We start from the raw sequence: 24,042 nt of genomic DNA on the forward strand, positions 1-24,042 counted from the left end.
GTGGTCTCTGCCTGGTTGCCAGGCCTCAGCACTAACCGGTCCTACAATCCCCCAGCTTTGGATTTTTCCAAATTCTGTCTCTCTCCTTCTCTCTCCCCTGGAAAGCCATCGTAGGCAGGCCTCTCCCAAGCCTCTGTTTACAAAATTATAAGCTTCCTTTGTCCCCGGCCACCTCTGGTTATGATAATACTTCTTGCCTCTCTGGAGCTTTCAGTGGCCTGGAAAATGTGACTTCACTCTTCAAGGATTTTCTACTTTCACAAAATGGCATCGGAGAAAGAAAAAGAAAAAGAAAATCTCTGTGCATCCTGGGTAGAAAAGGCATCAGCATTCCTGAGTCCCAGCCCAGGACAAGAGGCCCCCAAGGGACCCTCGCTTTCCCCACATGCTGGGTGGGCTCTAAGGGAAACAGGGAGGGAAGAGAAGTGTCACTGAAGAGACGATCCGAGACATAAAATAAACTCAGCCTGCTTTGTCATTCCCTGATTAGACTAATTTGTTATTTCTATGCTTAGTTATTTGCTCAATCCGTCAGCTACTTACTTGCTTTAAGTTCTTAAAGTTAGGGGCTCTGGAGTCTGGCCACCTGGGTGACTCTCCTGGTTCTGCCACTAGCTGGCTTCCTGACTTTGGGTAATGGACTTCCCCTATCCAAGCCTCGGTTTTCTCATCTGTAAAATGGAAACAATAAAGGACCAACTTCACGAGGCTGTCACAAGGACTAATGAGATATGCAAAGGTCCTCGAATCATGCCGGCAGATGGTAAGCACGCCATAAATGGTGGCTACTGTTGTCATCACTCATTCTAGCAAGTCTTTGCCAAGAAGACCAACGGGGTACTGATCTCGAGGTTCCTGCAGTCTGAAGACAGGCCCCGGGCTCTCCTCCTCACACCGCTGCATTAGGCCTGAAGCAGTGGCCAGACTGTGACAGATTCATGGAGAAGGAGGGCTCAGTGAGCATTTGCTGTGGACAAGGCTCTGTGTGGGAGCTACGGAAATTTCAAAAACAACCAACTATAAATCGTCTCCACAATTTCAGATGTGAGAGGAATGTCATTTCTAAAAATGTCTTCGAATAACGTTAACTCTGTCTCTGAGCCCCCGTCCCACCTGGAGGCAGAAAATTCAGTCTCAATCATTCTTGAGATGCCCGCTCAACCTCTCTCTCGCCGTTATCATGGGAAAGGAGTACACGTGGTCACTGGCCGCTTGTTCCCACTGGTTTCTGCTGAGACCCCAGGTCCAAGACCACACGGTCCCCAGGAGCCCAGAGGCTCTGCTGCTTCTGGGTCAACTAGTGCCAGAGAACCTGATCTCAGACCCGTCAGGCAGTCCGCTCAGAGGTCCTGCCAGGGAAGAGGGCACAGGGCCCCAGGGACTCTTTCCTCAAAGGGCTTGCCTCTCAACTCACACTTTCAGGAAAAAAAATTACAGAAAAGCCTGGTATCTGAAAGCAGTTCCTGCTTCCCTCCCCGCATGCCAGCTCACTATAGCACAAGCTCCCACAGAACCAGGCTGTCCACATGGGGGTCCGGGGCAGTGCAGGGGAATACAGGGCAAACAAAAATGAATCCCCCTTCTCACAGAGGCAGATGACATGGCCCCACCCTTAAAGAGGTGACTTCCAGCGGACAGACATCTCCACCCCTTCAAGCCCTGCCCCTTGACACACCCACAGGCAGAGGAGCCCCAAGCAGGTGTTGATGGTTCAGGGGTGACAGAAAGCCCTCCAGGAAGCTGGTCAGTCCTCGCCTGGAGCCTTTCTGACCACCTACCCTCTAAGCACAGATGTGCTGGAAAGGGATCAGCTGACTTATCACTGTGACCTCACAGAGGTCAGAGTCATAGGCAGAGTCAGTTTTGATCAGGAAGCAGTCCTGATCAGGAAGCTGATCAGGAAGCAGCTGGTCCAGGAGAGAAACTTGGAACTTTTTTTAGGACCTACTACCTACCAGGTGGTTTCACAAACGTCCTCCCTGTTCATCACAACATCACGAAATGAACACCGTTACTCCCTGTCGATGACGAGGAAACAAGGATTCAGCAAAGAGGAGGGACAGGTCACAGAGTTATAGATGATAGAGCCAAGAGGGGAACTTCCAACCAGTATTTAGTAACAATAACAGCACCGTGACTTACGTCACTATGAAATGACAATTAAATGACCTAATAAAAGCTCAATTAAATGACCAGCGAGGATCAAGAAAGCTGACCCTGAAGCCTGAGCTCTTCACCCCTTCATTTTTCTCCTCTGGGTGGGGGGCCCTTGGCTGGAAAGTCCCAGCGGTTCTGAGAATTAGTGACGGGACCAGCTTCCTGCAAATGAGTAGAGAAGCACCATCCAAGGGCACTAGTGCCTTTGCCTGGGACTTACAGACTCAGATTATTTTGAAATAAACCTTTTATTGAAATGAAAATACAGATTTTTTTTAAATCAATTAAATCAGTGCTTTGGGGAACAGAAGACAAAACCTCTCTATTCCTTTCTCTCCTCCCCATCCCACCTCAAAGCAACAGCCTGGAATCCTTCATCCTTTTAAATAAGCAGAGAGATTTCTAAAGAGATGACCCAGTGGCGCCAGGCAACAAAGAAACAGATTGTCAGAATGGAAAGACTCCTTCATTGGACAGATAGGAAAACTCAGGTCCAGATGACTCGAACAGCTTCTCCAAGGTCAGGCACTGAGGACACACCTGGGCTCACGCGCATGCGCACACACACAAACCATGCATACTGTGGTCTGACCTGCACGACCTGCACAGCCTGCACGTGTCCTCCCGCGCGTGCCCTCCAGCGCGTGCCCTCCAGCACGTACACAGGGCATCACCTTCATGAGGCCACCTCTCGCCCTTCCTGGGCCGCCAGTTCTGTTCACACGTGGGTAAAGGCTGCCCCCTGGTGGGCATCAGAGCTATCTTCAGACCCACAGGCCTGGCATCCTGAGCTCTTTCTAGGTCCTCCTTCTAAAATAAACCCAGGTCCTGGGGCCAGGATGGAGACTGCTCTGGGAACTGGACTTGCACTGATGTGGGTCAGGGATCGCAGGACCAGGGAATGAATAGAGACTTGGTGTTGCAGGTCAGATTCCCCCAGAGGCTGACTACGAGGTAGAGATGAGCAAGCAGGAAGTTTCTTGGGGGCCATTCTAGGGATCGACACCTGTGGGGGTAGGGAGCTGGCCTTTGGCGCAGTCAACTGAACACCTCTGGCCAGCTGAGCCTGCAGGACCGCTAAACTAGAACAGACTTTCAGGAGTGCTACCAGATTAAGCAAATAAAAGTATAAGATGCCCAGTTAAATTGGAATTTCAGGTAAATGGTGAATACTTTTTTAGTATAAGTATGTGCCATGCAAGATGAGGAGGGCATCTGGGCCGGAGGGGTAGGAGTCGGGTGGCAGCAGGGAAAGAGATTGGTCACGTAGAGAGACATGGAACAAATAGGAAATATACTAAGAATAATGGGAACCCAGCTGCCATCAGAGACAGGAGCAGGAAATATGGAAAGAAAGAAAATAAGAATAAACCCTGTGGCTCTAAAGATACTGGTGTGAACTCAGCTTTCAATATACAGAGATATGAATATACATGTAAATGTGTATACGTGTGTTTGACTATAGATACAATGTTGTAATATATGTGTGAGTGTATAAGTGCACATAAATGTACACATATTTTGTTTCTTTAAATATTGTTAAAATGTGAAATGAGGCACATTAAAATTTGCAAGAGTTTTTTGAACGTACATCAGTTCGAATTGGGCAGCACTCAGCTGAAGGTGGTGAGGAGCACCCCACCAACAGGAGCTGGGGAGAGGTGTTTATAGAGCAGATGTAGGCACGAACCAAGAAAACTATTTTACTGGCAATAATTGCCTTATTTGGGGAAGCCTAGTTGACTGTGACTGGTTGTTCTTAAGTTTCATTTTCTCAGATACGTCTGCATTGACCCCGGCTTAGGTTTTGGTTTGCTTTTATAGGCTACTGAGACATTAGAGCCCCTTCTGTCTCACATCTTCCTTGTTTAATTACTTCAACAATGTGTATACATATATCCCCTATCTCCACTGAGGAAGCTTGGGAATAGCAGCACACAAATAACCATAGTACATACCACAGTTTCTAAATACTATCTGTACTTAAAACAAACAAGAGCTCCTTACAGAAAAGGCTACTTCTAAGACCAAAGCAGAAAAAGTACTGTCCACCACTGAGTGACAAGTTAAAATATCCAACTGCAGTGTAAGTGTCTGACATTAAGCTTTTGATTGCCAAGCCATCCATTTCAAAGATATGTCTCAAATAAACAGCTGTACGACATAGCTATTAGCTGTCAAAATTAGTTGACATACAAAGAATGAGAAAAATGTGACCCATTATCTAGGGAAAAGACAACAAACTGGAGGTCAATCTTGAGAAAAACCACATGTTTAAATTATAAGACAAGGGCTTTAAAGCAGCTATGATAACTTTGCTCAACTGGGGATGTAAAAATATGATCAAAATAAATGAAAAAGTCAGAAATTTTGGCAGAGAAATAAGATATAGTACTAGAATTCCCAAAGGAAAGGAGAGAAAGATGGAGCAGAAAAACTATTTAAAGAAAAATGTCTGAAAACTCCCCCAAATTTGGTGAAAGAAATGAATATGTAGATTTAAGAAGTTCAGTAAACACCAAACAGGGTAAATTCAAATAAAACCATTCCTGGTTACAACATGATCAACTTGCTGAGACTATCTTGAAAGTAGCTAGAGAAAAAATGAAACATTACATTTTCATTTAGACAACAACAATGTGATCACAGATTCTCAGATATAATGGAGGTCGGAAACTAAAAAATAACATCATTAAAATGCTAAAAGAAAAAACTATCAACTCAGATCTGATTCTATATTCAGTAAAAATAAATTTCAAAATTGAAAGCAAATACATTTTCAGATAAAATAAAAAGATTTTATTCACAAAAGACCTGCACTACAAGAAATGCTAAACTCAGTTCTTCTGGCTAAAGGGATATCAAAGGAAATTTTATATGTTTAAGAAGAAATGAAAAACATCAGAAACTGAATATCTGAGTAAATATAAAGATCAATTTTTTTCTATTCGGTTCTTTCAAATATGTATGAATAAATTTCAAACATATATGAAAAAATTACGAAATTATCTTCTGAGGCTTATAATATATGTGGATAAATGTGAGTAAGGTTGTAAATTGATCTACACAGTTGCAAGCTTCCTATATTTTATGTGAAGCGGCACGAGTGTAATTTTAAGTGACTGAAAAAAGTTAAGGATGTATCATAATGCTTAGAGCAATGACAAAATATCAAAAATCAAGAGGTATAGTTTTTTTAAAAAGTCAATAGATAAATTAAAATGAATTTTTAAAATACTCAAGCAATCCAGAAGAAAGCAAAAAAAGGAGGAACAGAGGAACAAAAAAGGCAAGATAAACATTAAAAAAAGTTTTAATGGTAGACCTCAATCCAAACATAGCAATCATTACATTAAATATTAATGATCTTCTATAGTCTGACTATTTTGCCCCGCCCCCTATTCATATGTTGGCATTCTAATGTCCAAAGTGATAGTATTATGAGGTGAGGGCTTTGGGAGGTGATTAGATCATGAGGGTGGAGCTCTCTTGAATGGAATTAATGCTCCTGTGAAAGACACCCACAGAGCTCCCTTTGCCCCTTCTACCTGTTAGAACACAGCAGGAAGGCAATGGCTATGAGCCAGGAAGAAAGTCCTCAGTAGAACATGGCCATGTTGTTGCCTTTAGCCTAAACTTCCCAGTTTCCAGAACTGGGAGAAATAAATTTCTGTTGTTTATATGCTACTCATTCTGTGGTATTTTGTTATAGCAGCTTGAACAGACCAGGATGTGGCCTAAACATTCAAACAGAAAGGCAAAAATATTAAAATGGATTATACATACATATATATATCTCCTAACATTTGAAATATAAATACAGAGATAAATTGACATTAAATAAATGGTAAAAGATATGCGTGCACAACTATAAGAAGGTTGGAGTAGTTATTTGAACATCTGATAAAATAGACCTCAAGATAGAATATTACCAAAAATAAAGAGGGATGTTTTAGAATGACTGAAGAGTCGATTCATCAACAAAACACAATACTATAAGTGAGTATACACTAATCAACAGAGCCTCAAAATACATTAAGCAAAAATTGATAGAATTAAAAGGAGAAATAGACAATTCCAGGCTTAATAGATTTTAACACTCCTCTCTCAACAATTGATAGAGTAACTAGACAAAAATATCAGTATATCTGTAAATGTAAAGATATTCAAGGATCTGAATAATAATACCACCATGTTGACCTAACTGATAAAAAACACTATACCCAACAACAACAGAATAAAAATTTATTTCAAGTTTACATTGTACATTCACCAAGACTGACCATATTCTGGGCATAAAAACAAGTCTCAGTAAAGTTAAAGAATTGAAATCATACTGAATATTTCTCTAACCACAACTAAATTAAATTAGATTTCAATAATAGTGATGGTTCCGGTCAAGATGGCGGAGTAGGTAAGTGCTGTGGATGCCTCCTGCCATGAATGCATTAAAACTGTAACTAAATTACGGAATAGTCAACCTGGAGAACCATCTAAAGACTAGCTGGACAGAACTCCTATAACTGGAGATATAAAGAAGAGACCACATCAAGACTGCCAGGAGGGACAGAGATGCGAAACGGGCTGGTCCCACACCCACATATGGTGGTTGAGCACCTGAAGGGATATCTCAGCTGCAGAGGCCCCTGCCCTGGAGGAGCAAGGGGCCCTAGCCCCACACCAGGTTCCAGTGCCAAGAAGAGGAGTCCCCGCAAAACCTGGCTGTGAAAATTAGTAGGGATTTTGGCCATTCAGGTGAGATAGAAGGCAGCTGGAAACCCATACATCCTTTTAAAGGGCCTGCACACAGACTCACTCACTCACAAGTACTCACACTGGGCTCCAGCAGAGGGACAGCAGCTCAGGAGGTGCCAGAGACATACAGGGAAGAACTGAGTTATGTGGTTTCAGAGCAAGAGCTGGAGAGTCAGCCACCATTGTCCCTTTGTTGAGTCCTCCTCGGGTGCAGCCTGCAGGCAGGCACCATCTTGCCTATATTGAGCCCTCCCACTACACGGCCAAATCCGAATCCTCATTGGCCTGGTGAGATCCACTTGCTCCACTCCACCCAACTCTCGAACTGCGGGTGGCAATTTTATTGCTGTGCAACCAGCTCTAACCACGCTCTCTGGAGAGGAGGCTCCTTCCATAGCAATCAATGGGCATCGGCTCATGCACCTCCAGAGACACTTTCGATGGCAGGCAACCATCCCTGGCCCAAGCTTCAGTATTTCTTGAACAACTCAAGGGAGTCTGCAGGCCCAAAGCGGGCAGTGGCTGGCCTCAGTGTAATATTAGATTTTTGCAAGTGGCCATAGGCTCAGCACTGGCAAAAAATCTGAATCTGCATTAACCTGGGGAATACTACTTGCCCCGCTCTGGTGACTCCCTGGGACCCTGCCTCATCCAATGTGCATACTGCCCCAGGCTCTTCCAGCTGCTGACTCTTATGGGCAGCCAGCTGGCAGCCTCAAGCCTTAGAGTGCCCTGGGCCTTTTGCTGAGCTGCCCCAGGCCTGGTACTGGTGGCAGCTGGCCTCAGTTCACTGTATGGCCTCTCCTACGTACCCCCAGGTCCAGCACGGACAGCAACCAACCACAGATATCCTTGTAGCTCCTACCAGGTAGAAAAGAGCCAGTCACAGGAAACGGCTGACCTTAGCCTACATGGGAGCCCCTCCCAAGTGGCTCCACAACCAAAACTCTCAGAGGCTGGCATCAGACTACAACAGAATACCACCTGATTAGCCCCACAAGTGACACATCCAAAGGAGGTTCTCAACAGGCACATGAGCACGATGGGGTGAATCCAATTCCATGGGATCAGCCCTCACATAGTAGCTCATACTCTGTGGGCATGGCCAATCCTCACAGTCAGTCAGTCTGAGAGTCAGTCCCACTCACTGACATGCCAACAGCAATCCAGGCTTAATTACAACAGGAGGGCACACACAACTCACACAAGAGATCCTCCTAGAGCACTCAGCACACAGCGATCAAGAAGACTGCACCACTGGACCACATAAGACACTTACTATGTAAAGCTACCCGGCTAAGACTGGGAGATGTAGCAGATCTACCTAATACATAAAACGAACACAGAGAGGCAGCCAAAATGAGAAAACAAAGAAACATCCCAAATGAAAGAACAGGAGAAGACTCCAGAAAAGGAAATAAACGAAATGGAGGCAAACAATCTACCAGATACAGAGTTCAAAACACTGGTTATAAGGATGCTCAACAAACTTAGGCGATCTCAGTGAGAACTTCCACGGAGAGGTAGTAAGCATAAAGAAGGGCATAGAAACCATAAAAAAGAACCAATCAGAAATGAAGAATACAGTAAATGAAATGAAGAATCCACTAGAAGGAACTGAGAGTAGATTAGATGAAGCAGAGAATCGAATCAGCAGATTGGAAGACAAGGTTGCAGAAAAGAGCCAATCAGAACAGCAACAAGAAGAAAGAATCTCAATCTATGAGAAGAGTTTAAGGAACCTCTGGGACAACATCAGGCATAACAACATTTGTATCACAGGGGTACCAGAAGGAGAAGAGAGAAAGCAAGGGATTGAGAACCTATTTGAGGAAATAATGACTGAAAACTTCTCTAACGTGGTGAAGGAACTAGACATACGAGTCCAAGAAGCAAAAAGAGTCCCAAACAAGGTGAACTCAAACAGACCCACACCAAGACACATCATAATTAAAATGGCAAAAGTTAAACACAAAGGGAGCATCTTAAAAGCAGCAAGAGAAAGCCAGCTAGTTATTTATCAGGTTGCTCCCCTAAGAATGTCAGCTGATTTCTCAACAGAAACTTTGCAGACCAAAAGGGTGAAATATTCAACGTGATGAAAAGCAATGACCTACAATCAAGACTACTCTACCCAGTAAGGCTATCAGATAAAATCGAAAGTGAGATAAAGAGCTTCCCAGACAGGAAAAAGCTAAAGGAATTCATCGCCACCAAGCCAGTATTACAAGAAATGTTGAAGGGACGACTTTAAGCATAAGGGGGGAACTTGAATATAAATAATAAAATGGCAATAACTATCAATAATCACTTTAAACGTAAATGGATTAAATGCTCCAATCAAAAGACATAGGGTAGCTGAATGGATAAGAAAACAAGACCCATACCCATGCTGTCTACAAGAGACCCACTTCAGATTGAAAGACACACAGATTGAAAGTAAAGGGATGGAAAAAGATATTTCATGCAAATGGAAATGGAAAAAAAACGCTAGGTAGCAGTACTCATATCAGACACTCTTTCCTATTTGTGTTACTCTCCTGTATTAGCCAACCACGTACGCTGAAAGTAGAAGGAAAAGAGAGAGAAAAGACGAGGCCCTCAAAGGCGTTCTCCATTTCTGTTACCGTTTTCTATTTTTGGCCTTTCCATTTGATCTTTCCTATAATTTTCATCTCGATTTTGAAATTACCCCTCTGCTCATCCATGCAACAAGTCAGATGAATCTCAAAAACACAGTGATAGGTAAAAGGAGACAAACTCAAAAGTCCACACACTTTATGATTCCATTTGCATGGCATTCTGGACAAGGCAAAACTGTGAAGACGGAAAACAGAACAGTGGTTGTCAGATATTGAGGGTGACAAGAGAGGACTGACTAGAAAGAGGAGCGAGAGAACTTTGGGGGTGATGGAAATATGGGTTTTTTTAAATTACAAAAGCATATACGTCCATGAAAATTCATAGACCTGTCAACCTGAAATGGTGAGTTTTACTATATGCACATTATATATAACCAATAAACTCTATTTTTAAAAAAACATAACGAAACATTTGCATTACATATACTCCAGAAGAACTAAAATTTAAATAACTGACGATATGAAGGGTGATAAAGATGGAGAGCAATGGAAATTCTCTTACTTTGTTGATAAAAGTGTAGAGTTTTACAAGAATTTTGGAAAATTATTTGACAGTATCGACTAGATTTAAATATATGCAAACCCCTGCCATTCCATTTCTAAGTTTATACCCCTCAAAAAAATTTACAAAAATGAATATCAAGAGACATGTATAAAAATGTTTATGGAGCTTTATTCATAATAGCCCAAAACTGGAAACAACACCATATAATTGATAATTCATTGAACTCAACAGGTATATACATTGGTATTTTGTGCACTTATCTGAATGTATTTTATGCTTCTCTATACATACTCCCTAGCAAAGTATTCAAAGCCTTTCATGCTTCGCCTCACCCACTCCCACAAAATAATGTCTGTTGAGAGCCCTTGGCCCAGACTCATCAGCTGCACCACGACCTCTCACCTGCCAAGCCTCTACCCACTAGATACCAAGAGCACCTTCCTGTGACATTTGTTGTGACAAATGTCACCTGGACAGGAAAAATTACCCCTAATTGAGAACTACCACACTAAGTCTTTGCAGGACCAATAAATAATATCCTCTTTCTACATCTGAGTTCAGAAACAATCGGGAGGTCAACCAAACGTTGGAAAGATGAAAATCAAAACATTAGCGGTAGAGCATCATGGTTGAAGAATGTGACTTTAGATCTGTGGCCACCGGAACTTGCTTCTATATCACTCAAAATTAACTCCTCACATCCCCAAGACGAGCAGTGCTGAACAACCATAGGCTAATACAGAACAGGCCCCTCCGCACCAGGCAGGGAGGAGACTGAAATGTAAACATCCCAGAACCTGAGGCTCTGAGGGGTAGAGGGCAAGCAGGGGGGCTGGATTGCTAGCTCCATGTCTCCTCCCACACTCCCCCCGCCTGATAAGCCCCTCCTCCTGACATGAAAGAGACCGAGAGGGGTGAGGAGAAACCCCACCAGGGAGAAATGACTATGCCCCTAACACTGTGTCCCTCCTCCCTGGAGAGGAATGCATTGTTGTCACCTGGTCTCTCGTCTGTGTCCTGCATAGATCGTGGAGGGCACGGCCCATGTCCTGCTCATCTCTGCATCCTCTGTGGCTAGCACAGGGCCTGGCTTATGCTGGGAGCTCTGCACATGCCTTTTTATCCTTCTAGTCCCCACTACAGCACTGCCACTACCGTGAGCCTGGGACCCTTATAGCCCTAAAGGACCTCCAGAGAGAACCACACTCGCAGCATTGGATCTTGAAAGCCGCTGCTCTGCCTCCCATGCACCCTGCTCCTGGACATCACTCACGTAGGAGAAGCTCAAAAGTGTTTCATCATCTGGGACAACATGGGGCTACCTTGGATATTTCCTCTGGTCATCCAGCCTTGGCTTCGCAGCACCACCACCATGGCCACAAGGGGGCGACATCCCCCTGCCAATGCCTCTACAGCCTTCAGGCTCCAAACCAACTCTTGTCCAGGACCACCACAGAGGTAGGAAGAGGCAGAATGCTGGGTTCCGTCTTGTAAAGGAGGGAGAGGATTCTGGCCCAGGTGACTGGCCTCACTGACCACAGCTGAACATCTGGCTGACTCGGACTCTAAATGGTGCCGCTCTGTGGCTTCCTCTCTCTTCCCCCACATTCCTTTGAGATTGGTTCTCTCCCCTTGAGACTAGGAGCATCACTGCCCTTCAGAGCGTGGGGAACTGCCCACCCCTCAGTGCTATCTCAGAGCTCTCCGGGCTGGGCGGGAGACCTCGTACCAGTCCTCAGGCTTCCCTCCGGCTCCCTCTTTGAGGTTGTCACTGCTGCCCGCCGCGGTCCTGCTTCCTGTGCCGCCAGTGGCCAGGCCGTGGGTTCCTCCCAAATGTATCCTAGAGACTGCGTCCAGCCTTGTCAGCCTTTTTGTGACTATTTTAGAATTCTCTATCACTGGAACTTTAGACCAGCCAGATTCAAAGAAGTCAAGGCACCTGTGAAAAGCCCCTTCCCCTCAGCTGCCTTGCTTGCAAAGAGCATAGTGAGACAAGGTGGTCCCCAGATCTCAGGGGTCCTGCGTCTCCTCTCTAGGGCCTGTCCCTGCTGCCTCCGTCCCTCTTGCCTTGCTCTCCTCTGACCTCACGAGGACTCTGGCCTCTCAGGAGCCTAGCGTCAACAGGGTCCTGCCTCCAGCCCAGCCACACCTTTCTACATATGCCCACAGTCTTCAGAAGCAGACAGACATGGAGTCAAATCCTTTTGCCGGTTCTTATGACTTGAACTGTCACTTTATCTTCTCTGTGCAATGGGGCAGTAGTGACCACCTCGTTGAGTTTATTTTAAATGAGACCCTGTATGTCGCACACAGGGCGGATCGCACACAGTCAGTAATTCTTTCTTCCCTCCCAATAACATACATGAGCAAACATTCTACCTCTATAATCACTGATAGTCACATAAGTTTGTCAGGTAGTCATTACTCTCCCATTTTATAGACAAGGAAACTGAGGCACAGAGAGGCCAGATAACTGGCCTGGGATCATGCGCTAAAACTCGGGCCCAGACTGAAAGTTCTTAAGCCTGCTCCTCCACCACCATGCACTCTGCCTCCGTGTTTACGTGCAGGCGATGGGAGAATGTGTTCTCATCTTTCTCTCCAGTTGGATTATCAGGGCTTTGGTCCAACCTCTGCAGAGGGCCCCCCACCGCTCCTCTTTGGGGGAAAGAGGCCTATTCACTTACTTATTTTCATTTTCGACCATATGCAGCTTCTCTTTCGTAAAGACCGAAGGGCAGTTTGGTGAGCTCGGAGGCTTGAACATCCTCGAGGGAAAGATGGATGTTCATTCTCACTCTCTTCATGGGGCCTGTGGGCTTAAAAGAAGAGGGAAGTAAACTAACCAGCCCAGGGAGCACAGATGCCTGGATTTCTGGTTCTCAAGCTCAGGTCCCCAGGACGGGAAGAAGCTATTTCCCATCTCTAGGGGCTGGAACACCCAGAAATGTGCTCCAGTTGGAGGGGGGCACAAGGGTGAGCGGAACAGAATTTTCAGAGTGCCAGGTCATTCTAAAGGGCAAGAGGAACCATAGGAGACACTCACCTGTCCTGCCAGCTTGGGGAAGAGGGTCACCATCAGGCCCACTACTGAGCCACATCCCAGAGCCAGGGCCTCACTGGTTCCTGCCACCACTGGCCACCCACAGGTCATAGAGGAGCTCTGGACCCACTCCAATCCATCAAAGGGGCAATTGGTAATGGGAACGAAGGCGGTCAGGTCTCTCTCCCACCACTCCCGTGGAGCTCTCAACAAGCGGCCTGCCTCTGAGAGTGCCCGTTTACTCTCAGCTTCCTCTTCGCAATTAACCGTGTCTCTCAGGCCCTTGGAAGTTGACTCAGCCCACTGCCCACTAAGACCTCTTCCAGAAGGCACTACGAGCGCCTGCATTGCTCCTCATAGCCACTGGAGGGAGCCTTAGGCCCGTTCCTGCGCTGGGCAGCCGTCCCACCTGAGCCTGGAGTGGAAAACCGCAGATCACAGAACCCCAGACGGGTCCGGACTTCCCTAATTCCTCCCTGAGCCCTCCCCAAGCTCTAGGCCCCTCTCGTTCCCCGGGGACCGTGGGAAGGGAGGTCCTCTGGTCTCCGTCCTCCACGAAGGAGCAGTGTCTGTAGCTGCAGCCTGTAGATCGGTGATTCCCCGGGCCGGGACCGGGGGAGGCTCCCTGGGAGACAGAGAAAAAGCGCCAGATGGGAAATGAGATAGAAAAAAGAGAAGGGAGACAGAGCAGCCAGTTAGGGAAAGGTGGAGGAGCTAAACGGGGGACAGGGGGGATTACGTCCTCTGGACTGCCCCATAGAGGTCCTAAACAGCCATCCAAATGAGGCACTGGCGCCCTCCTCTGGTGTCTGCTCCCTGCCTGACTTGTTTACCCGCCCAGCCAGTCTGGTCAACACCAATCCAGGATTTGGGTTATCAGAGGCTGGGCCACCAGCCCCTGGAGCAGGAAGTGGAGAAGAGGAAGTGGGTGAGATGCTGTAATGTAACACCAGGCACACACAAAGGCTAAGGCTGCAGCTCTCACCTGGTTTTCACCTCTCTTACCTCCACCCGGGATAGAGGTCAGCTGGGAATTCAGAGACGGCTTCTCCCTCCCCTGGCTGACACCTGCTGATACCGCCTCAGAAAAGATCGAGGTTCGAGGTTCAGTGTCAGACAACTTTTTCTGAGAGGCCACTCCAAGGGGGCTTCAGATTTCCAGGGAAAATCACCTTCTTTCCTGGTCCCTGCCCTCCTTATCCTGGTTTTATGCAGAGGAAACCTAGGCCAACACGACCACCTGAATGCAGAGCAAAGCTCAGGAAGAAAAATCAACTGCAGGAGGCAGAAGTCCGGGTTTTCGAAAGAGCTGTCCACACTCGCTGTCTCTCCCCACTTTCTGTTCGCTCACTGAGTCACCAACTCTATACATATGTGAGCCAGACACTGTGCTAAGCCACTTCCTCAAGCCTCTGCCCCGACACCCTACTGTCACTCTCTTCCCAAATGAAAACAGAAGGATGGTCAGATTCGATGACCTTCTCCCAGGCCCCATCCGACTTGATTCTAAGGGGGTGGCCGGACTGCTGACCAGCCATTTCCTTCTAGAATCTCTCAGTTCCTCTGCTTGCAAGACACGGGTCTTTCCATGTTCTCCCTTCCTCTCCGAAAACTTGGTCTTCTTCACGGCACACTCTTCCTCCCCCGCCTCCTCCCTACACACCAGCGTTCCCCTGGCCCCGCTCATGACCCTCCTCACTCTACAATGCCTTTCGATCAAGATAAAGCTCAACCGCAAATGCACAACAATATTTCTGTGGCTCGACTTATTTTCTACATCACATAACCCTCTCCACTGAAGTAGCAAAAACTTTAAGTTACGTCCAATACTTGGAGCTTCGGTAGTGCCAAGGCATTGAGACAGGCCCATCTGGACCTCAAGTCCTCTGTGCCCAAAGGTCACCCCCTGAGATGTCCACCATGTGGTCTGTGTGGCCCTATGAGTTAGGCTCTTCTTTCTGCAGTGTCTGGGCCACACATGGAGCAACCTCTGCTTTGCTGCCTCTGTCTTTATTCTCTGTGCCGAGACAGCAGACTGTCCTTCTCCTGTGTCTTGTCACCTCTATGGAGGTGATGTTGAGAAGCCCAAGCAGTCAGCCACTCCAGACCCTAAATCCTTTCTTCTCTCCTTTCTCCAATCCAGGGAAGAACTTGGACTGTCCCAAATTGAGTCAGATAACTCACCGTTGGACCAGACTGCTATATAACAGGGAAGAAGTGGTCAGGGTACCCCAACACACAGGCTTGGCTGCTGGGGGCCACCCCTTCCCATGACAAGAGGACGACCACTGGGCTGTGCAGCTACCCCACATGGTGTCTATCATAACTCCCGAATCTTTACGTCCAGACTTGACTCTTCACTTCTAACTGCCAGGTGGGCATTTCCACCTGGAAGTCTCACAGTTACTCTGTTCAACATGTCCAGCTCCGATCTTCTGCTTAAACCAATATTTCTCAACTCGGCATGTTGTCAATGTGCAAACAGTCCTTCTCAACTCTTCTCTTTTCATCGTCCCTACGGTCAGTCAGTGATTGAGCTTTTCCAGTCCTGCCATTTGGTATGCCCTGAGTGTGGCCCCAGAGAGAAGCATGGTGTAGGCCCTCACCTCCTGCCTCCACAGCCACAGGGGACCTCTCCTTCCTGCTGGTGCTGCAGTGTGAACTGGAAACCAACATTTGCTCCCAATATCCACTATCCTCTAACATTAGTAATTAGTCTCCAGATGTATGTTTGGGGGAGTCCGTGGCTTCACAGGATAAAAGTGACATTTCCCAGCAGCTAGGTGAGGCCATGTGACTGTTTTGGCTATTGCTATTCGAACAGAAACATTGTATACAATGCAAACAACATATGGTGTCCTGAAAGAGAAGGGCACGCCCTTCCCTTCCTCTTTTACTGCTTTTCACCGACTGGAATGCTGTTGCAATGGCAGGAGCTGGCGCAACCACAATGGACCATATATCGAGGATGGCGGAGCAACAAAAGTAAAGGACCCAGGGTTCCTGAAAATGTTCCTGAGGAGAGCCACAATACAAGCTAGAACCTTTCCTTAAGAGAGAAATAATCTTCTGTCACATTGAAGCATTTGGTAATTTTGGATCTCTGTTATAGAAGCTAAAGCAGCATCCTAAATGATACAGAGCTAAAGAGATCTTAAGTCTATTTCTGTAGCATTTTCCAGCTCTGAGATCTTGGGGAAACCTTAATCTTTCTAAGTTCTAGTTTCCTTAGCTGTATACCTATTTCCCAGGGTCGTTTTATAAATAAATACATGAGATAATACTTAATAAAATATTTAATTCGACCTCTAACATATACTTGGAGTTCAACAGGTGTTGAAACAGACAGACCAGTCATCTTTGCAAAATGCCAACATGATCCCCCCGCCCCCTTGATTAAGAATCTTCAAGAACTTCCACTTCCCTTACAACAAACAAACCCTTCGCGTGAACAAAACTCCCTGCCTTGCTCACCCACCTTCTCTAGGCCAACCACTGACCCCTTTGGCCACACTCACTTCTTCCACGAATATTGATAGGGGGCCTCCCCACGTGCCAGATGCTGTGCTGGGTCTTCAGATACAGACCCGGGTCTTTGCTCTTGGGGACTTTACAGTCCAGTGGTGGAGGGGGCGAAGAGCGAATAAATAATAAATGTAGCTAACATTTATTGAGCATTTACTATGTGCCAGGTGCTGCCCCAAGCCGTTTTTATAGATATAGACTCCCAACTCCTACAACGACCCCTGAGTTAAGTACCACTATTACCATCCCATGCTTACAGATACGGAAGCAGGAGCAGAGCAAGGTCAAGCTACATACCTGAGGTCACCCAGCGAGTGTGACCAGAATTTCAACCCAGACAGTCTGACACCACAGCCTGTGCACTTAACCACTATCCTACCTGGCCTTCAAATGAATGTCACATTGCAACTATAACACATGCCACCCAGAGAGGTTTGGGGGGTGCAGACATGCCCCGCCCCTTCTGCCCCTGGACCTTGGCACGTGCTGTTTCCTCTGCCTAAAACACCCTTTCTCCCTTTTCTGCCCAATTCACTTCTGTTCGCCCTTTGGACCCTAACATTTGGAAAGTGTTCTTTCCTAAGGGACACTTTCTCTGCCCTCCCCAGACCCTCTAGATTCATTTCAAACTCTTACTGCATGATGTACTTTTCCTGAGGACACTTCACATCGTAGTTACATATTTGCTGATTCTCTCTGTTTTCCCCACTGTCCCCTCCCCACTGCCATTGCACCTGAAATGCTGCTAGAGGAACCGATACACCAGTATTGCTCAGTGCCTAGTACAGCGCCTGCACATAGTAGGTACTTAATAAATACCTGAAATAATAAATGTTGAATTAATTGATGGCTTGATTGATTGACTTACCTCAAGGTAGCGTCAAGGTCTCCACCAGCCCTCAGGCTCCATGGCTGTGAGGTTTTCTCCATCTCTCTCTGGTCTCATGCCCTCCCCAAGAACCCCTGCCCCACAAAGTTCCTGCTCCCGATATCCCCAACCAGCCTGAGGCCCCTGAGGGAGGGACCGTGGTGCTGCCAGGTCGGAATCCGCTCATGCAGGAGACTGGGGGGTCAGGGTGGGGGACTGGCCACCTTATAGACACCCCGTAGTTTTCCAGGACCTGGCCTGGGAATAAGAGGTTTCCCAGGACAGACGCGGGAGTCAGGGAATGGAGCAGAGCCTGGGAGGAGGGGCCCAGACCCCGGACATCCTGTCTTGATGGCCAGAGATGATCTTTAAACCCCTTAAAAACTGGAGCCATGAAGGCGGCTGTACCACCACCCCCAAGTGCTGTGGTCTGGAGTCAGGAGCCAGCGAGATCAATATCGTTCAGGAGGTTTTCAGTTCCAAGTCCTTTCTGCTGCCAAGTCTCCCCAGAGGCCTGAGAAAATGGTGTGGAGGAGGCAAGAGGCACAAGAAAAGGAAAGAAAGTGAATATTTAAGGGCCTACAGCCCGGCGGCAGACGTGTTCTCAATCCTCACGCCAGCCCTGCAGGGCAGGCGTTATCCCGTTTGACAGATGAGGAAACTGAGACCCAGAAACAGAAAAAGTTTTCCAAGGTCCCAGCAAAGCCAGAACCAAACCCAGCCATGCCTGGTTCTGAGGCCAGCCCCGATAAGGCAGGTCACACATGAGAGGGCTCATGGCTCGTCGGCCGCAAGGCACAGTCACATCACACTCGGGGCTTAGGTCAGACGAAGGGGCTCTCCTAGGCTGTGCCTGCAGCCAGACCCAGGATGGCGGCTAGGCAGGGCCCTCTACAGGCCTTCTCTCCAACATGTGTGGGGGCAGGACGCTCACTCCTCCCAAAGCATCCCTTTCCGTTACCAGCAGCTCCTTTGCCTCTGACCTCTCTACAGCCCTCAGCTGGGACAGCATGCAGCCCAGAAAGTGCTGACGCTCATCTCCGAGAGGCCGTGGAACGTTGGACAGCCAGCATCCCATCCTGCCATGCCTTCCTTTTGTCCAAGCCGAGCTCTCCCGTCTTTCAGGCTCCTCCCACCGGCCCTTTTCCACTGACTCCAGCTTGGCCACATCCCACTTCCCGTGGGCACCAGGCCTCCTAGTGGGTCCCATATGCTGAACTCCTGGGGGGTACTGTCTCCCCTCCTCTGTTTGTGGCACTCTGCTAATTAGTGCAGCCAGGGTTTGGCCCGCTGTGAGCAATTGCTGGCATAATACCCCTGGGGCTGAGTCAGCCAGAATGATTGGCAGGACGAAGGTAGGAAATGAGATGCCTTCAGGGAGACACAGCACCGCCACGGCGCTGGGTCTCGTGTGTGTGTGTGTGTGTGTGTGTGTGTGTGTGTGTGTGCTCATGCATGCATGTGCACGCCCATGCGTTTGGTTCGAACCTACTATCAACATTTTTAGAGCCAGCCATATTCTTTCTATATTTCATATTGGCTAGAAACTGCTAAGACTAATAAAAAGTCATTTTCGCCAACCGAGGAAAATCGGTTCTTTAAAAGAGAAAGGCAAAATTCAATTAAACACCTACGAGGAGAAATTTCAGAACCCCTTCTCCACATCATGTCTATAGGTCCCAGGTGGCATGTCACCTAGAGAGACTACACCAGCTCCTCCTTCCTCAAAGAGCTCTGCCCTTGTGTTGGGCGGGGCGCAGGAGGAGACATTTGGACTCTACTCCTGAGGGAAGACAGCATCCTCCCACCCCGAGAAGGAGGGACATGGGAAAGGGCTGGCAGTGGGGACACCCGAGCCAATGCAGAAGGGACTTCTCCTCCTAGTGTGCCTCCAGCGCATGTGGGCCTGTGCGCCTGCACACACACACCGCCACGGAAGATTCGATGTGAGGAAAGTTCTTCCACAGTCATCCTGGGACCTGGCTGCCCACAGAATCCCCCGGGGAGAGACAAACTCCCAGTGCCTGGCCGGACCTCAGACTGATTCTCTTGGAACCTGAAAGTGGCACTCAGGCCTTGGTATTTTCAGCCAAGTTTGAGACCCTCTGAGAGACTCCTCACCTCTAGCCCACTCATCTCCTCCCTTCGCTCCTCCTGCCCTCACCTCAGCTGATGCTCCTGCCTCTTCTGAGGTGGAACTCTGCGCACACCACACACACCTGCTGCAGCCAGGCTTCCTGCTTGCCAGGGCCAGGCCCCGCCCCTACCTGGCCCGGGTCAGCCCTGGGTTACGGCTACAGAGACTCCAGTATCCCATCAGCAGAGCAGGCCCCGAGGGGAGGCCCAGGAGCATGACTCTCCAGGTGACCCAGATAAGAGCACTCTTGGCCCCAATCTTTCAGGTTTTGCGGAGGTGAGGACGGGCTGAGCATCTCGGGCCCTGGGTTCCAGTCCCAGCTGTGTGAAACTCACCCAGGCTGCTCTGAAGTCTGTGTGTGCAGGTTTCCTGGGGGTCTTGTTAACATTCAAGCTCGAATCTGGCAGAGGTTCTGCCTTTCTAATCTCCTGGGTGATGCCAACACGCAAAACGTGAAAAGGTCCCTTGGGTTTTCTGTGTAATACGATATATCACGACCATTTACCTCCCTAACCCAAAGCCCTTTCACTGCAGCCCTATGCCAGTCAGAGGCGATGTGACCTCTCACAGCCTGTTTCCTTATATGTCACTCAAGTCTAATGACACCTACCCCATGGTTTTATTGAGATTAGACATGACAGTGCCTAGCACATAGTAGGTGTGCAACATACGTTCCTCGTCCACCGCAGGCGGGGGCTATGGTTCCGTGTCTTTGTGCCCCTTATAGCGGCAGTTCTCAAAGTACAGCCTGGAGACCCTGGGAGTCCAGGAGATCCTTTCAGGGGTTGTACGAAGTCAAAACTACTTTTTAATGATACTAAGCCGTTGTCTTTTTCACTCTCATTTTCTCAGAGGTACTTCTGTGCTGTCTTTACAAAGTGGATACGGAAGCAGGTAAGAGAACCGAGCTGTCTTCCACTAAGCCGGGCATGAGAGGGGCTTTTAAAAAATGCAGAACAGTGTTCTCAGCCAATCTCCGTTGTTTTAGAAAATGTCCTTTTTCATTAAAATGCTATTTATGTTAACATGGAGCAAGTTTAATATCGCTATGGAAGTAAATCGATAAACATTTTTCAAATGTTCTGTTTTAATTTGTAATATGGCAAATATGGAAAGATATAATTCGTATGAACAAAAGCTCTTTGGTCCTCGGTTCTTGAGAGCGTAAATGCATTATGAGTCCTGCATGCTTCATCGTTCCGGCTGCAGAGGGGTGTCACTCAAAGCAGCCCTGTGAGCCACCTTCCCAGCTGTGCCGTAAGCTCAGTGGGGAACTGGAGCTATGTCATGTGAGCATTTTAGAACTCCCAGGGCACTCTGCACTGTGCTCGGCCTGCCTAAGTGGGTACCAACCTAAACTTTCTGAATTGCAAAAAATTTACCCAGGACCACTGGGCCTGGGCACAGGTGAGCTACACACGTGAGCCACATCTGACGGGCGCCCCTGCATTTTGTCTGGCAGCCTCTACTCTCATTTTCCTCTGAAAAACCTCAGCCCACCAAGGACCAATCACAGCCCCATTCTCAGTCTCCATGGTTCAGAAGGTGACCCAGATCCAGAGAGAGTGGCTGGTTGAGAATTAGTCATACGACTACGCAGGGTCTGTCAGCGCCAATGAGTCTTTGTCCCAGGTTTCTGTTGAAAACACTGGGAGAAAAGACGACTCTTTCAACCGGAGCTGCCGCACTCCATGGTGACAGCCTAGAGCACCTGGTGGGGCCGCCACTGGAATAGAACTTGCCTGAGAATCAGCCGGTGCAGAACCAAATAATGGAGACCAATTCCTGAGTCTACTATCTGAGCCCTTGGATCCAGCTGTGCCTGGACGTCTTGGTCATGTGTGCAATAAAATACTAATAAATTCTTTTTTGTTTCCTTAAGCCCGGGGTCCCCAACTCCGGGGCCACAGACCAGTACCGGGCCACACAGCAGGAAGTGAGCGGTGGGCAAGTGAGCAAACCTTCATTTATCTTTGTATTTGCAGCCGCTCCCCAGCACGAGCATCACCGCCTCAGCTCCACCTCGGATGCTCAGGCCTTAGATTCTCATAGGAGCTCCGATCCCTGGTGCCAGAAAGGCTGTGGACCACTGCCCTAAGCCAATGTGAGTTGAGTTTCTCTTCTAGCAGAAAGAGCGCAGATGGGAAACTCCTGGTAATCAGAACCAAGAGTTCGGTGGTGGAGAATCCACTGGGGAGGTCTGGGGTAAGTCGTGCAGCAGAGGCATCCCGAAGCCACATATCCAGGGCCTTGGTAAGTCCCCCTTTTGCCCACCAGAGACCTGGCAAACCCCTTTCCAAACAACACAGCTGAGATAACAGCACAATTTTTCTTTCACTTTGTCGTTTATAAAGCCATACAATGGATCGCAAAGAAACAAAGCAGCTGTACAGGAGGAGTAAGACAGCATCAGTGTACAATACATTCATATCCAGGATAAGTAGCATACATCAGGGTTTATACAAGGTGGCAGAGGTTATAGGCACGATGATACAAAATAGAAAGTATATTTCCATCTATATAAATACACAGCCAGGGGACGGGGCGGATGCGGGGTTATTCTGTTTTTCCTGCAGAGGGCCTGGGAGGCAGGGGTGGGGTAGGGAGTGGGAAGGAATTTTTTACATTTGTTTTGAATGACATGTCAGAGAGGGGAGAGAAACGGGGAAACGGAGCGTGTGGACACAGATGCGCTCCTCACACACACACACCAAACATAGACACAGGAGAGTCTCAAACTGTTTAACGGTGATTAGAAAACAAACTTGGGACATCCCTCTACAATTGCTCACCGCTGGGAAGAGCCCAGTGTGGAAAATAAACAGAGGTCATCTAACATGTGGGACATCTGAGGACAAAGGAACCCCACCCCTTGTGGCTAATACCCCCATCTCCAATACTGAGTTTCTACCAGTCAGTGCCCTACAGACTCACCTCTTGATTCTTTTTGCCACTGGGTGATAATGAACTTGACACTCTATTGCCCATCTCCTCCAACCCAACCCCTAAGTTCCCGACAGAAATGAGCATAATACGCACACACATACACCCACACTTGCACGTGCACACACACGTCCTGTGTTACCACTGGCCAGGGGGCTCTGTCTCAGGATTCCAGGGTATGAACCTGGGTGAAGGGTGACCCCAGGGCTCCGCCTCTGACCTCTCCAAGGACCCCGAGTATGGGGGATGTAGGGACAGGAGGCAGTCTTTGGATAAGGTATTGGCCCACGTGATCTCCCCAGGTCCTAAAGCTGGGAAAAACCAGGAGGCAGGGTAGTGGCAAATGTCCGGGGCATATGTCGTTCACCTGCAGACTCCTCTGTGTCCCCTGGGCAGCATGAGGAGCCTGGGGCAAACGAATGCCCTATTCATCTCCCTCCTGGGAGCCTCTTTATGAAAGAATCACGCCTGTCAAGCTGGCTACCTCCTCTTACGATCACATGGCCACCAGGCCCCACTACCCCTGTCCTGCCAGTCTCTGACACACCCAGGGGCTCCTCAAAACCCAGTGGAGAAGGAATCCTGGCAGTCCACAAGCTTTTGTAGCTAGCTGCTGCGAGAGAGGCTCCAATGAGGACTGGGGTCAAAAGGCCTTTCTCAAACCTAGGACACAGTGTGTCAGTCCCTGAAACACCTGGCTAGATAAGGGAGCCAAAACACGGTGATCGGTGATCGCGGGGCAGGCGATTCCAGTTACCCTGGAAGTTGATTAAACAGCTCACTTCCTCCCCATTTCCCCTCTGAGGTCACCTCTCCATTGTTCCCATGCCCAGTCCTCCCCTCTTGTTCCACCTGGGAAGAGCCACATGGACCTCACTGGGCCTCTCCCCCTGTGGAATTGGAGGGCCTGCCAATTGGGGCTGGGGCTGGGGCTGGGGCTGGGGCCGGAGCCTGCCTGGGGCCGCATCACTGTGTCTCAAGCTGACCATGTCTCCTCTGCTCTTTCTTGCCAACTTCCCCCAGACCCTTTCCCACCCCTGACTCCCCAGCCTCTTCTCAAGACCAGACAGCCCTCTCCTGGCTGACAAACAGAGTCAACAAAAAACAGCAAAACTGTTGAAGGAGGAGGAGAGATACGGATAAACATTTACACGATAAAAACAATTATTAAAAGTGCTTCCTTTTAAAGGAAATCTTTGGCAAGAATATACTGCAGTGCTGTGGGGGTGCGATGTGTGCGTATGAAAAAGGCGCAGTGTGTGTACTCATGGGTGCATTGCGGCCTAACTCAGTGAGACATGTGGGAGGGCTAGCACCTTTCCCCAACTAAACAAAATGAGATAAATACTGGGAAGGGCAGTGGGAAAGCACATGAGAAGGCTGACCCCAGGCCTGGGTCCACAGAACGGTCTCACACGCCACCCGGCCTCAAGTGTGGCAAGGACGTCCAGACCAGGAGAGTGTCCC

The 24,042-nt window shown here is 48.2% G+C and overlaps 1 protein-coding gene across 1 annotated transcript in view; it reads right to left on the reverse strand.

Moving 5' to 3' along the window:
- Nucleotides 1-18,907, reverse strand: part of LOC120587637 (uncharacterized) — a 419,915-nt gene extending 401,008 nt beyond the window's left edge. The window contains exons 1-2 of the mRNA XM_039844730.1: nt 18,479-18,907; nt 12,747-12,871 (exon numbers count right to left, since the gene is read on the reverse strand). Coding sequence (XP_039700664.1) covers nt 12,747-12,871; nt 18,479-18,705 — 352 coding nt within the window. The 5' untranslated portion in view covers nt 18,706-18,907. The remainder of the gene's footprint in view (nt 1-12,746; nt 12,872-18,478) is intronic.
- Nucleotides 18,908-24,042: the final 5,135 nt, after the last annotated feature.

The sequence above is a fragment of the Pteropus medius genome, unplaced genomic scaffold, assembly GCF_902729225.1.
Source record: "Pteropus medius unplaced genomic scaffold, Ma_sr-lr_union100, whole genome shotgun sequence".
NCBI lineage: Eukaryota > Metazoa > Chordata > Mammalia > Chiroptera > Pteropodidae > Pteropus > Pteropus medius.